Source organism: Hippichthys cyanospilos, chromosome 13 (assembly GCF_059441005.1).
Source record: "Hippichthys cyanospilos isolate Australia breed blue-spotted pipefish chromosome 13, RoL_Hcya_1.0, whole genome shotgun sequence".
Classification (NCBI taxonomy): domain Eukaryota; kingdom Metazoa; phylum Chordata; class Actinopteri; order Syngnathiformes; family Syngnathidae; genus Hippichthys; species Hippichthys cyanospilos.
In genome coordinates this window covers 6,820,617-6,834,792 of record NC_142381.1, presented here as the reverse complement: position 1 = coordinate 6,834,792, position 14,176 = coordinate 6,820,617, and the positions used below count along the sequence as shown (strand labels likewise).

Genomic DNA, 14,176 nt, shown 5'->3' with positions numbered 1-14,176 from the left:
CTCAAATACATAAACACATAAAATGTATTAAATGTTGCCTCAAGTAAATATTACATCATTTATTGCATGTCATTTAAAAAAATTAACAAAAAGAAGGTTTAGTTGAAAATTCCAGCTTCCACTTGACTCCGCTTCTTATCGTAGGTGGAGTTGAGATCTCAATATCTGGAGAGGGAAAATATTGAAAATTTGTCAATTTTGGGGGGCGGGGTTGACATTTTTTTTCTTCTAAAATTCAATTTTACAGAAATTTTACAATTAAAAACACTCAGATTACATTACCTACTGAGTTATGCCAAGTTACTTCCATAATATAAAAACATTGATCCTGGCATTACGCGGCTGTAACTTTCTAATTGATGTAATCATGCAGGAAATGATTTACATTGGACTGACGGAAGATTGCGTGTCACCCTGGCAACTGACTATTTGCCTTCGTAGCCGTTGCAAGAATGCAGTGCTTGATTATAAACTGAGTCAAAGTGATGAGAGCCCTACTGCGTAATTGAGTAAGCGTGAATGTACGATTTGCAAAAGTGTGCTAATATGTCAAATATATGAGCGTATTCGGCTGACCTTCTTGTGACATTGGCGGTGGCGTCTGCTGCTGCTGGAAGGAAGCCGTGATGCTGTTCGCTGTTGAGTTAGGTCCCGTCACCTAAAACACAATAAGCACAAATATGGCTGATTTGTAATTTTAAATCAAAAAGTATACATATTAAGCAAAATATCACAATTTTATTACAAACACAATAGATGTATTTTAAATGAGTTTCAGTTTAAAAATGTTTACTATTTTGTTCATTGTTATTAATCATGAAAAAATAATACTACACAATATGTAAAACAATTACTGAGAAAAAAATAGTTTGATTTTATTACATTTAATGTAAATGTGACTATTTTGTAATAGGAAGAACAGGCTATTGAAATAATTGTGCTTTTTGTAACATTGTATTTCCAATTTTTTTGATCAATTATGATATGATTGATTATGATGATTAATATTGAAGAAAACCAATGTTTTTTATTTGCTATTCTACTTGCATATAAAAACATTTGCATGATTAAAAACTGAAAAGGTCACAGATGACTATTTTCACTAATGGAAAGATAAAGTGTGTCCCCTTCACGTCCCACTACAAGTCTTATTTCTACACTACAAGTTATGTTTTAAATGTATATTTTTGGTATCGGCTGAACTATACATTTGTAAACGTACGACTTCAGTAAGGAATATGATTCAAGATCAGCGTTTACCAGTGCATGGCTGTTCTGTGTAGCCTGAGGCCACACTTCCGAGACGGCCTCCTCCATGACGTGCAGAGCTTCCTGAAAGACACGCTGGAGCTCTTCGGCTTGCTTGTCGAAGCGGAAGAGCACGAGAGCCTGGAGCAACGCCTGAACCTCCTCTGCACAACAAGATGACAAATCACACCACAGAAACGCGAATCGCCACAATGTGTAACGTGTCGTGCATTTACCTCTCATTTTGTCCACACTAGTGACGATCTCTCTGAGGGCATACATGAGTGCTTTTTCCACCTGGGGATTTCCTTCCTTAAGGCTCAGCTTCTTTCTCTCAGCCTTGCGTCGGTTTTTTGAAGACCTCCTGCGTTACATATCGTTACTTTCACATTTAATGCCACTGAGTTAATGCATCTACTGTACATGCACAAACGTAATACAAATATGCATCTAACAACATAGAAAAAACTGCATTAAATAAAAGGTGTCTGGAAGTGCATTCTGTGTGCATGTGTGTCTTACGAGGAGACGCGCGAGTTGCTGTGGGAGTACTTGGAAGCGCTCGTGACGCTGCTGGCCTCGGAGTAAAGTTCAGCGTCTGCGCAGTCAGGATAGTCCTCATCTGCAAGGAGGAGGGAAGTTGCTTTGTCTCTTTGCTGATGTTACTATGGCGACTAATCATGTCACCCCTTCCAGTCCTCACCCAGCACACTCATCTGGGCCTTATCCTTTTTCTGCTGGCGCACCAGCGCCAGGCGTGAGCGGTGGCAAGAGAAGGCGTTTGTCTGTGTCTCCACCAAGAAGATCTGTGCTGAGGCCGCTGCCGTAAGAAGAAGAAGAAAAAAAATTAAAAGATGGAAGGTGTCGCTTCAAAGAAAGAAGCATAAAATGGCTTTGAAAGCTACCTTCATCGAGCGCAGGTTTCAGGTCTGTCTCTGTGATGTCAGCTCTATTGTGCATGTGAATCTTAAGCATAGAAAACATCAAAATCAACTAACAGTTAAGGAAAGTAAAGCATGATCAACATATGTCATCTTCTGTGACTAATACGCTCTTCCACCCAAAATAACTTCTGAATAGCAGTTTTTCCTCTGTACTAGTGTCTAACATTTACTGTTATCGCTCATCGGAGTGAATAGAAGTTGTAGGAAATATGCAATTAAGTTTTCAGAGCTTCTTCCAAAAACAAAAAAAAAGGATGATTACTATTCTAGACCAGTTCAGTCAAAGTATAAAGGAAAGTATGAAAAACAAATTGTGGAATAACGTCCAATGATCCAAGCAACTGATATACAGTGTTTGGTGGTTGCCATGCATTAGATGTGTGGTAGTGCTTATAAGACTAAATATCAGTTCAGCATAAACTTCATAATATTTACATATGTCCTGTGTTCAAAATTGCTGTTATTGTGTTCACAGAGTGTATTTGTCACATTTATTTTTTTCCACCAACCAGTCGAAGCGCCTCCCCCCAGGCCGCACCCGATATCAGTGTCAAGATGGCCTCCTCACAGTCCTGAATGGTCACAGAAACCACAACAAACTATTATTACAATTATCGATTAAGTTTTTTTTTTTTTTAATTGTGTGTGCGAACAAACCTACTTTAGCATACTGGTCCAGCAGCAATGCTGCTTCGGTGTAGCGTCGTTGTCCTCTCAGCTTTCCTGTGAGAACACAAACGATTACAAAATCACATTCAGTGTTAATTTGGCAAATGAACATTTATTTGCAAAAAAAAAAAAAAAAACATGTTTAACATCAACTTTCTAAGTGAACGAAGCCACTATTTATCACTCTTAACACTCCAGAAAAAAAAAAAAAATTAAACTGAGCTTGCCTCACTCACAATAAACACCCTTCCGTCACATCCAGCAAAAAAATATAAGTTGCTCTTCTCTGTACATTACACAGTAATGGGAGGATAAAAGAATTACCACATTTGATTTATATACAGCAATAAAAGTCTTACCATTGACCATAGACTTCACTATTACTGTTATGTAGTAATTGATTGAAACAGAGTAGTTTGCAGACTCCCAGGAATGGTCAAAGAATTTTTGTGCAAAGTGGCAAATCAGAAAGTTGCTATGGTTACCTGCTAGGTCTCTGGCTAGCAAGGCGATCTGGTTGTCGGGCAATGGGATTAACTGCGCCACACAGATAGCATATCTCCAACTGGCGCCGGTGGTGAAGGCCTGCAAGGCGCCATCGAGCTCGCCGCATCGCCACAGCATCAGGCCAGCCTCCTCTGCCTGCTGCTGTTCTAGTAGGTGCTTGGCATAGGCACGGCTCAACGCCTTGGAGAAGGCCAAAGGCAGATATAAGATGAAGCACAGTGGACAGGGGGAGTGGGTTTATGTACCTTGTAGTGAGCACTGTCGATCGGGTAAAGACTCAGAGCTTGGTTGAAAAGTTTCTGCTCCTTCACCAACTGCAAAACCTCTGGGAAATGCTCATCGCCTAAAACCAAAGACATTAAGACAGTGAATTTTCATTGTGTTATGAAACATCTTTTCTTTCTCATAGCTTCCAAGGTGCTGTAGACAAATTAAATGTGAACTTCAGGTTTTTTTTTTTTTTTTTTTTTTTTTTTTTGCGAGGCGTCACATAAATTAGTCTGTTAAAAAACATTACTGATGTGGGGGGCCATGGAGATTTTGTGTGCACTCTGGTTAGTCTTCATCATGTTAGTCTTCATTTTCCAATCTGATCAGTGCTTGGAATTAAGAAATTAGAGCCGATCACAAAATGTGCATAGAATGCAAAAAAGTGCAAAATGTCAGCCGATCCTATCGGTGGAAAGTCCGCTCGTTACCCACCTCTTTGTGTAAGTGGCTTCTTGTAAGAGACAAAATGCAGAACTACCTGAGTTCCTGAGGTGAATCAGCGCCTTGCCATAACGCTTCAGGTGTTTGTCGATGGTGTAGCGCTGGTAGTTGACCTCTAGGCCCTTCAGCATGTTCAAGAAGGGGAGGTACTCTTTGGGGTCCTGTGCACAGGCAACATCAGTTTCCTTTTCTTTTTAAGGCATTATGAAACTCTGGAGACATCTGGCCACTTCCGGCTATAAAGCCTCTGACCTTATTTGTTCATGACTTATTGCATACCGCTAATCCTCATTGGAGTTTAACTATTAGGCGTACTCCTTTGGTTGCCAGCCAATTACAACTTGAGAATTTTTTATTTTAAGTACCTTCTGTGATTTTTCGGCAACCATGAGTACCAGGTCGAAGTCGTACGTTCCCAGCGAATGTTCGTACAAGTCGTTGACGTTGACAAGGAAGAGGAGGTACTTCAGTGCCTTCTCTGCAGTCACACTACCATCTCCTTCAAGAGGGTTCGCTGAAACATTTTTTTGTACTCAGAGCTGTTTACTGCTGTACTTTTTGCGTCCTTTGCGTTTTTACGTTCCAAAGCATCTTGCTCACCTCGAAGCTCGTGGACTTTCTGCAGGGCAATCTCCAGCTCAGGTGTTGACTTCTTCACATGCGCTGTTAGTATGGAGAGACAGAACCTAAACCAGAGGGAATCAAAAACATAACCTTTTTTCCTCATCTACTTTAAAACTGAAATGACAACTGCACATTAAATTTACATGCCATGAAAATAACTTTATATTTCCTCTCATGAAGACTTTAAAAAGTAGAACTTGCTTTATTATGGCATTTTTACATTTACTTTCATTATTTATAATAACTTATTTGAGCCAAACAAAAAGTGTGTATAAAGTTATAAAATATGCTTCTGCTTTTTGACCAGATGCATTCTTTTAAACAGTAGATTATGTTTTCATTGTTAAAACACAATGTAATATGTATTTAACTATAAGGAAAAAAATACGGTATTTGGAGTTTGTCCTCTAGTAATCAAAACAAAACAGAAATGAGTCAATGACATGGATATTGATGTTTCTACAGTGATCTGGTTAAAGAACTCACATTTGCTAACATTAAATGAACACATGGTGACATTTTGACTCTTACGTATTTTGACAATGTATGGAAACTAAAAAAAAAGGGAGCATTAAAAATTGGATAAATAACCAGGACTATTAAAAAAAATAGATTAAAAGAATAACGTGCAAACAAAGACAATGGAAGAATACATACTAATATAAACAATTGGAAGTCGGCCAAAAAACAAAACAAACAAAAAAAACCCAGAATGAAACATTTTTTTATTTCCAAATAATAAACGTTTCTTGAAAGCCGTCACTAACTTGTTGTGATCCATTTCCTCCATGGTTTTACGAAGAGCGTCGCAAACCACATCCACCTTTTTGCATTGAGGGGTGTGCTGTGGCTGCTGGAGGTCCGTCAATCCTCTTGGATACATGCTGGTGGTGGTGTCATCATTTCTGATGGTTTTAGGGACAGTGCAATATTAGAAAGCCCCCCAAAAAAACAAAACCATAGCGAGCACTCCTCGCATGAATATTCAAATAAATATGGACTGACATGAGCTCCGTGAGGAACAGGTTGATGTTGTTGATAGAGTCCAGTTGCGTCAGGAATGTGTGTGTGTGCTTCAGGAACACCTGATGTGAGCAGATGGGCCAAAAAAGTCGATTTTAAAAACATTTTTTCCATAACATTTATTGCGATCAAACAATTACTTTAATGGTGCATTTTTTAAGCCATTTTAATTTTTTTCTTTTTCTTTGAACGGTAGAATATTTTTCCATTTTTTTCCTTTTGTGACCACAGCACTGTTTTTAAAAACTGTTATACCGATTAACCAACCTTTGGGTTGTGATCATAAATGAGGTTGAGGTTGACACGTAGCTTCCTCATACACTCAAAAGCTTCCTTGAACTTCAAACTGAAAAAGAAAACAGCAGTTACTGCATGAATCTTTGCCTGCTGTACCTTACACATACAGGACTGTAAGTACAGCCGTAGTGCTCTACATTCGTATCTACTCACTTGTCCAGCCACTGCCTGAGCTGCGCCAACACTAGAGCACGATGGTGGATAGTCTCCAAATTCCCACGTGGCATCTGCACACACAAACACACCACTGTGAACATCTGCGACCAGCAGAGGATACACGTTTGAAGCTCACCTGTAAGACCACTCGCGTGTCTCGTGGCACCACTGTGACCACACGGGACCCCCGCTCCACCCGCCTCAGGGTCTCATCATTCTGCCCACCGTCCTGAGCCAAGGCTGCCTGCAGCGCTGTTGGGATTTTCATTTTTCAAGTGTGTTTGTTAGGACTTAAGTTATATTATCCCACAAAAAAAATCTGATTTCAGAATTTCATTAGTGCAATACCCTTTTGAAATAAACAAACAAAACAAAAGATAATGAATTTATTCAATAGAAGTTCAGCTTTTTTTCTACCGTGGAGGGAGAAAATGATGCTCCTGTACCTTTAAGGCTGTGTGTGCTAAGCTGAAGGCAGCGGCACATGTGCGAGTGCGTGGTGACCACCAAGAAGTCGTCACACACCACGAAGGACGACACGTTGGAGGCGAGCTGAGGAAGTACAAGATGCAGTCAAGTTCAATGAGGATTTCTGTGTCAGTCAGTGTGCCAAAACAGCTGCCTACCTCAATGTCACCAGCGTACAGGTGAAATCTGTCCGTCAGGCCAAGTAGACACTCCTGAGGAAACGTTAGTGTTGGGTTTAAATAACAACTGCACCATCTGCCGTGGTACCTTGACTTACAAGTTGAATTGTTCCAAGACCGAGTTTGTGAACGGGTTTCCTGGTATTCATTCAATTTGTCCTCTTGAACCTATGTATTTCCTATTTAACCCTAATGTAAAGAAACAAACTGTCTTCAAGGAATGTCAAGATGAATCAGATCAGGTTGGCCGATTACCAAATGATGAATTAAGAGTGATTGCCTGCTTTGTTCCTTGCAAGCGTCCTCATTTTGTGTTTGTTTATTGTTTAAATTAACTTAAACTAAAAGATGTAGCTGTGCCCTTGGCATTACTTAGTCAATTTTTCCTCATTTCACTAAAGATGCATTTGGACCATGCACGTAAATCAAATTTAGCTTAAACAGTTTAAAAAAACAAAAACTGTGAGAGCACTCATAAATTGGGCATTTGCAGTCAATTTACCATTGCATTTGGTCAAACTTGTGAAGTTCCCATTGTATCTGTTTCAGCTTGTGCTATTCAGTTTGGTTTTACCTGCCCACCAACGCTGCAGAGAGCCATCTGAGTGCAGGCCACAGGGAAGTTGACGCTACACCCGCTGGAGTCACGCCACTCTTCCAGCGATGGATTGGAACAATCTGCACAAAAATATGACCATTACATGATGTGCTGTGGATTAATACTGTCTATTCTGTTTATTTCTATAGTGCAATCTGGAATGAATGAGAAGCAATGAGTGATCGCAATACAGAAACTGTATGACACGTGTGCATTGTAAATGTGTATGACCAATTGTGACAGGCCATAGGTTCCTTCTTCCACGTTTTACAGATCACGAGTACAGACAGGTATCGAGTGGGCTCAAGCACGAAAAGACAACTGACCCCAGAGGAACTTCCTGATGCGCCCATCCTCCAGTTGCACTGCCACGGAGCGCGTGCTACAACAGTGGACCACACCGATTACAACGCCGTCCACTTCCAGCTGACACCTGCAGCAGTTAAACATAAAAAAACATGATGAAGCTAACAAAATAATGCAGTCTGTAAGTGATGGTGCAGCAAGGTTTTCCTCATTTGGTACCTGATTGAAAGCGTTTTGGCCTCCTGGCTAGGGTACAGCAGCATTAGGGCAGAGGAGGTTGGCAGCAGACCCGTGCTTACAGCCACAAAGAGATTATCTTGAAGCCACAGCAGATGTCGCAAGAATAGTGGCACCTTTTGGTGAACAGCGATGCTGGGGGGCACGAACAAAAAACACAATTTCAAGATGGATCCATTATTTTACAAGATGGTGAGAGTTTTGTTACCTGAAGGTTTTGTGGAGAACAAGGGGACGAATGACAGTCCTGAATTCATTTTTAACTTTGTCAGGTTCTTCTCCAGAATCTGTTCAATCAATGCTCAAGATTACTTCATGTAATGCAGCAGTTGGCAACATTGTTTTATCATTCATTTTTAACAAATTTATAGCAGGCCAAAATTACATTTTCATCAGGTGAACTTGCTTTTCCTAGCAAAAGTGTTTTATTATCAGTAGTAATGTATAATCACAGTAATATATGCATAGCTATTGCTATAACGTGTGAGAGCTGACAATTGTAGCATGCCTCACTATATTGCAGAAAGGTTCACGGTATTTGGCCTTCCACAGCTTTTTGGCCAAAAGACACCATCCAATACAAATCACCATTCATTTCTGTACCCGTTAATCCAATGTTCATGTGTGTATAACTCCAAAACTGTAATATTGCTGTCATTAAGAGACATACTCACCTAGACATTTGTGGTAAAATTTTCCAACACACAATCGACTATTTTAAATTAAAAATCTATTTCAATCAGGCAGTGGAAACATTTTTTCCACCTTACTTGACAAATTATGCATTTACTTCATTTGATGTTTAACACACTTTTTTTTCCCCCCGTAACAGCAGTTTTTTATAATCAAGGTCGCCAATCTGATTTTGTTATTGAGTGTGGTGTACTCCAGGGTTCTTCTTTGGGGCCACAATTTCTTTTTCATTAATTTCATTAATGACTTGCTTAAAATCTGTCATACTTTGTTATAAGGCTTTGTTACAATGGCTTAACCCTCAACTATCTTTTAAGTCATCCATCAATTAGAAGACCTTATAGTGAAATGCAAAACAGACATGATTTCAAGTGGGAGATTGGCATTTCTATAAGACATGTGATTGGTGCCCGGCGCAACCATGACCAATGAGGGCAGGAGTTGTAATCTTCTGCCGCCCCAACTCCCACTTCTTATTCAAACCTAAATGTGACGGGTGGGCGGTGTCATTTGTAAAACACACACACACAATCTTGCTCCTCCATGCCAGAGGAGCAAAAGAATTCATTGGACCGTTGGAAATCTCTGACCTAGATTTCTTTTATAATGAAATGATACAATATTTCAAGTGTAAACTCTCATTATTATTATGTTTGATTATGTATAGATTGGAGTTTAATTCGATTCTGGGCAGAGCTAATATGAGCATGGCTGGCGGGAGACTTCAATAGGTGGAAAGAATAAACTGTTCAGTTACTGTATAAGGTTTAATCATTTACGATTTAAGTAAATATGTGTACTGCAGTAATATTTGTTTTAAATGACATTTTTAGTGTGTAGACTTTTCCCATTTTGAAAATTGTTTTTTTTATTTTTTTAAATGTGAAAAGTGGGGGCGCTACTTTGTGGGTTTTACTTATCACGGGGGTTTCTGGTCCCTATTAACCGCGAAAAACGAGGGATCACTGAAATTTTAAACCCAACCTTGGCCGTAGATGGTTATGTTTCCATTAGCAGTAAGTGCCGCCAGATGATTGGTCCTTTTAGGCTCGCAGAGAAAGGTAACCTGATTGACAGGAGTGTTGAGTTGGAGCTCAAAGGAACACATGGGTGGAGGAACCATGGTCTGCCTAAACGTGGTCACCAGGATCTTGTCTGGAGGGGTGAGCGATGGAATTATGAATTTTCAATCATATAGGGCATTATACAGCATTTGTTTCATTCCAATTGATCCTCACCTCCATCAATCACAGCCACATTGGCATGGTCCGAAACATCCGTTCCTGGACTCCTCTCAGTCGTCCAGCCCCAGTCATAGGCCAGGCAGCTCCAGCCGCGGGTGATCACGTGCAGCCGCAAAGGCCGCTCGAGATCCCAGCACACACATGCGGGAGCCTGGTTTGGGTCTTCGCCAAAATCCAGGCTTTGCTTGAGGTACCAGTGGTAGTTAGACACTGTCCACAGCTGCACTGTGGGTGGAAAGCAGGAATATGTGTAGGTCATTTTTGGCAACATCAAAAAGTGGACTTAACTAACCGCAAGTGTTGACGCCTCCATCCTTGCTCGTTATTAAATCCTCCAACCAGACGGCGAGGACCGTGGAGTCATTATTCCAAAGAAGCTCCTTTACCTGATAGAAAAACATCACAGAAATATTTAGTACCAAGTAGAATCACAGGCTATAGAAAGATGCTCATGCCTTGGCCTGGTCTTTTCCAAGGGGCAGGGTGAAATCTCCATGCAGTAGGCCATTCTTCTCCATGAAGACCACACTATGTTTATTGGGATGGCGCTGGGTGCTTGCCAACAGGCTACCGGAGGGTCTGAAACAGATTTTTTTTTTTCCAAGTGTTGAGAGAAGTAACTGAGCTAATTGCATGACATGGACGTTTTTGATGTTGCTTATCTCAAGGCTTTTTTTTGACATTCTTGCCTTGAAGTTTTAGGTCCTTGATCATGCTCGTAACTCATATCTGAAATCATCCTTCTCAGTTAAAATGAATGGAAATGCCATAATTTGTTCTAGCTTCCCAAAAGACAAACAAAAGTGCAATGTTTTTTAAATTGACCTGGCCAACTGGAGACAGTGATATACATGGAGTGAAGGGAGACAATTCTTCATCAGTAGGAGTCATTCTTCACAGAGAATAAAGTTTATATGACTGCGTATTCCCTGCAAATTATCTGCAAGTGTTGTTGCATCATTTGTTTTCATATATATCCCTAACATTAAGGGGTGCAAGTTACACCTATACTAAATATCAAATTTTAATCAACAAACTTATTACTTCCACGAGAGCGGCTGCTCCAGGCCATCGACCGGCTCACTGGTGGACTGTAGGATGCCTTCCCTGTTCCACACCCGGACCTTGCGGGCTCCTGTCCTCATACAGACGGCACTGACGGCAAAAAGCTGTCCATCGCCTCGCCATGTCACCCGGGGCTGACGGTCGTCCCACTCTGCCGCTGGCTTCACATCCTGCAAGGTTTATTAAAGGGGTTAAAAATGTTCTAAGTGACCTCCACGTGTCCAAATATGGCATTCTAATTAATATTGTGTTTGTGAAGTATAAATTGAGCAGAAAAATGTATCCATTTTTAATCTAAGCAAATGTCATTTTTGCTAATTGCTGTTGACTGAAAATGGTTACTCAGAAATTAGTTGATGACTTATCACGGCTCACCTGTTTTCTGGGTTAAGTAGTGTGATATATGCGTGTATAATTCCTAGAATTTGAATTTTTTAAAACTAATTTTCAATAAGGCCCAACAATAGGGCTGTAGCATTAAGTAAAAACATGACAGACCTGAGCCTTTCTCTGTGCGGCATGTTTGCCTTCTGACCCATGGAACTGTGTTTCTTTTTTGCCCCAGCCCACTGTGATGAACTTCCCTGTCAAGTAGGAAAATTTGTTAAAGCAACAGTCTTTGTGGTTGCACTTATCATACTTGCATAAAGGAGTCATTGTACCTTCCCCAAAGTCATCCTGATGTATGGTAAACTCGATTATAGGTTCCCAGTTTTTGGTCATCATGATGATGGTTTCGTCACCTGCCAGCACCAAAACATGGATCACAGCCACTTTTTCCTCCATATTTTTACCCTCCATTAGAGGGGCAACCCCCAATAACTTTGGTGGATGTGTTTCAGTGGATAAAACAGCCAGTATATATTTTTTAAATGTATAATTAACCTGTTCACACACATTGAAAATATTTAAACTTATGCTGTAAAAATTGGTTAACACAATTTAAGAACACATAACCATGTAATAATAAAAATAAATAAATATTGAAATTCTAAGCATTGCAGTGTCTGTGTAATGATGTCTGGTAAAGTGGTTCACTATATGAGTGTCCAAGTTTTAAGATACAAGCATTCAACCAGGTGAGTTTTTTTTTTTCTTTGATATGAGATATGAGCATGATATTGTATCAGTGAACTCAACTCAGTAAGATGCCACTGTTTGTTGAGATTTAGTGTAAAACTACAGGTAAAACAGAATTATAAAGTTGTGTATTTAAAACAACCATATAACTTCATATATCATTTCTCCATTCTATAAAAATGTGTTCTGTTTTTTCATTTGTTAATATATATTCCATAAAATATATAACCAGATGTATCAAAATATGACTGCTGTATCGGAACGTGTGTTATACACGTGTTATACACGTTTAGGTAACATAGTTGAATACTGGAACAGCAACAACTGTAGACTGCCCAGAAACTTAATACTCATAAATATATATTCCTTAATTCTGCAGAAAAAAATAAAACTATTATCACACTAGAATAAGCTATAGAATAGATTCATTTTTTTCATTATTCATGTGCTAAATGTTTAGTGTCTGGATATAGTGGGGGAAGGATGTATTAAAATTAATTTAACAGCTGACCAGTCGTGAGAATGACAAGCTCCTCGTCTGGACTCCAGTTCATGGAAGTGAGCCCGCTGTTCACACTGCCAACACACTCCAACTGTTAACAGCATACAAGTTAATAAGCTGATTAACACAGAAGTCCACTCTACGAATAGAAAACACATTGCATGCAACGCACCTTGCCAGTGTTACAGTCAAAAACAATGACATCTCCGCCGGCCGTGGCCAAACATGCTGACTCGCTCTCTTCTAGGCTGTGCAACCCAACCACATACCCGCTGCCATCTGAAGGGAGGTAGCCATCAGCCGTCAGTGAGGCCTCGGTTACCACCTACAAAACAAAAAAATGGATGAAATCTTGTCACGTTAAAAATGTGTGTGTGGGGGTTGTATCTTCTTTAACCCAGAGGTGGGAAAATGAGGCCCAGAAAGTAAAAACCCTGACACAGTTTCAATGCTCATTTTTCTTCTGAAAACTGTTGGGTCCCAGGGACTTGCAGTTATATTAACTAGGATGTGTTCTTCTTAAACTCAAACTCAATTGACTGCAGGTAGAGTATAAACACCTGTGGCTAAAGCCTTTTTGGACCTGGATTTCCCATCTCTGCCTTTACCTGTTGAGTTTGAAGGCTGAACTCTGTGATGGAGTATTGGGATGCAACCAGGAGTGTCCCAGAATCGTTGCGTAGAGACAAACACTGAGGCGAGCCCGGCCCCTGAAGCTCCGCACATTGAAGGCTCTTGAGTAGCTTTAAATTCCTCATTGCAACTCAGGACACCACATCTGCACATTGGAAATCATGACTTTACATTAAGTAGCTGTAAATTGTTGTGTTTATTGACACACCATTTACAATCGAAACGATCCAATTAGCATTTAAATACTTTCAATTTAAGCTAAGCAATTTATGATGGGGCTCAAGACGCCTTTAAGTATTTGCGCATTTCCCGAAGCCGCCTGTTCAGCATAGCAAAAACAAACCCTACCGAAAACCCGATCATGTTTTCATATTTTTAAATTCTGAGCTAAAACTGAACTCAAAGTGCTAGCTTACAAAATGGCATCGCCAATTACAAAAGAGCGAAATTGCTGCCAAACAGACGCACAACATAAAGTAGGAAATAATAATGGAGAATAAAAGCATTATTTGAGTTATTCATGATTCATGCGTTTTCATTAGTTATAGTCAGCGCGTCTGACCAAAAAGGCTGCTAACCGCAAAGAACGAGTTGTTTTTCCATGACGACAAACAAATGGATCTCTATTTAACGCTTACGATAAACAACAAAATCATTAAAACTCACTCATAGGAACAATTCGATGTGGTTTCTTGTCGTTGAAGTGCAACATAAACAATTCACATGTGGCCGATGAAGCGGGTAACCTTTCACCCCTTACGTCACAGTGTAATAACTCAGTTCCATACCGCCCCCTTATGCCTCGGTGGATTAATGAAAGCCGATGAAAACATTCATTTTAGTTTTATTCATATTCAGATAATGCTTTGGTGCCGTAAAATAATTATGAAATTTATTATAAAATAATACATTTAGTTTTAACTCCTTTTAGTGAAACGATATCACGTTCGTCGAGTAGTCTCGCGAGATTAACAGAGGTGCTGCATGATTGA

The 14,176-nt window shown here is 39.9% G+C and overlaps 1 protein-coding gene across 4 annotated transcripts; it reads right to left on the bottom strand.

Moving 5' to 3' along the window:
• Window positions 1-44: 44 nt before the first annotated feature.
• On the bottom strand, window positions 45-13,937 carry elp1 (elongator acetyltransferase complex subunit 1). 4 transcript variants are annotated; one of them, XM_088431685.1, is made up of 36 exons: window positions 13,851-13,932; window positions 13,160-13,329; window positions 12,724-12,876; window positions 12,561-12,642; window positions 11,632-11,712; window positions 11,468-11,553; window positions 10,949-11,139; window positions 10,360-10,483; window positions 10,197-10,290; window positions 9,899-10,129; window positions 9,645-9,815; window positions 8,176-8,254; window positions 7,950-8,102; window positions 7,751-7,857; window positions 7,401-7,504; window positions 6,806-6,859; window positions 6,626-6,731; window positions 6,316-6,431; window positions 6,177-6,250; window positions 5,994-6,072; window positions 5,709-5,788; window positions 5,471-5,608; window positions 4,680-4,765; window positions 4,445-4,593; window positions 4,117-4,240; window positions 3,614-3,711; window positions 3,347-3,548; window positions 2,854-2,915; window positions 2,702-2,764; window positions 2,154-2,214; window positions 1,952-2,068; window positions 1,771-1,870; window positions 1,485-1,612; window positions 1,261-1,412; window positions 577-658; window positions 45-165 (listed from the first exon to the last, which is right to left on the bottom strand). In XM_088431685.1, the coding sequence occupies exons 2-36, from the start codon at window positions 13,307-13,309 to the stop codon at window positions 83-85; spliced, it is 3,960 nt and encodes a 1,319-aa protein (XP_088287811.1). In that variant the 5' UTR covers window positions 13,310-13,329; window positions 13,851-13,932; the 3' UTR covers window positions 45-82. The 4 variants fall into 4 exon arrangements, with proteins under 4 accessions (XP_088287811.1, XP_088287810.1, XP_088287809.1 ...); XM_088431684.1 differs by having other exon boundaries at window positions 1,261-1,612; window positions 13,855-13,937; XM_088431683.1 differs by having other exon boundaries at window positions 1,261-1,612.
• Between the last annotated feature and the right edge of the window lie 239 nt (window positions 13,938-14,176).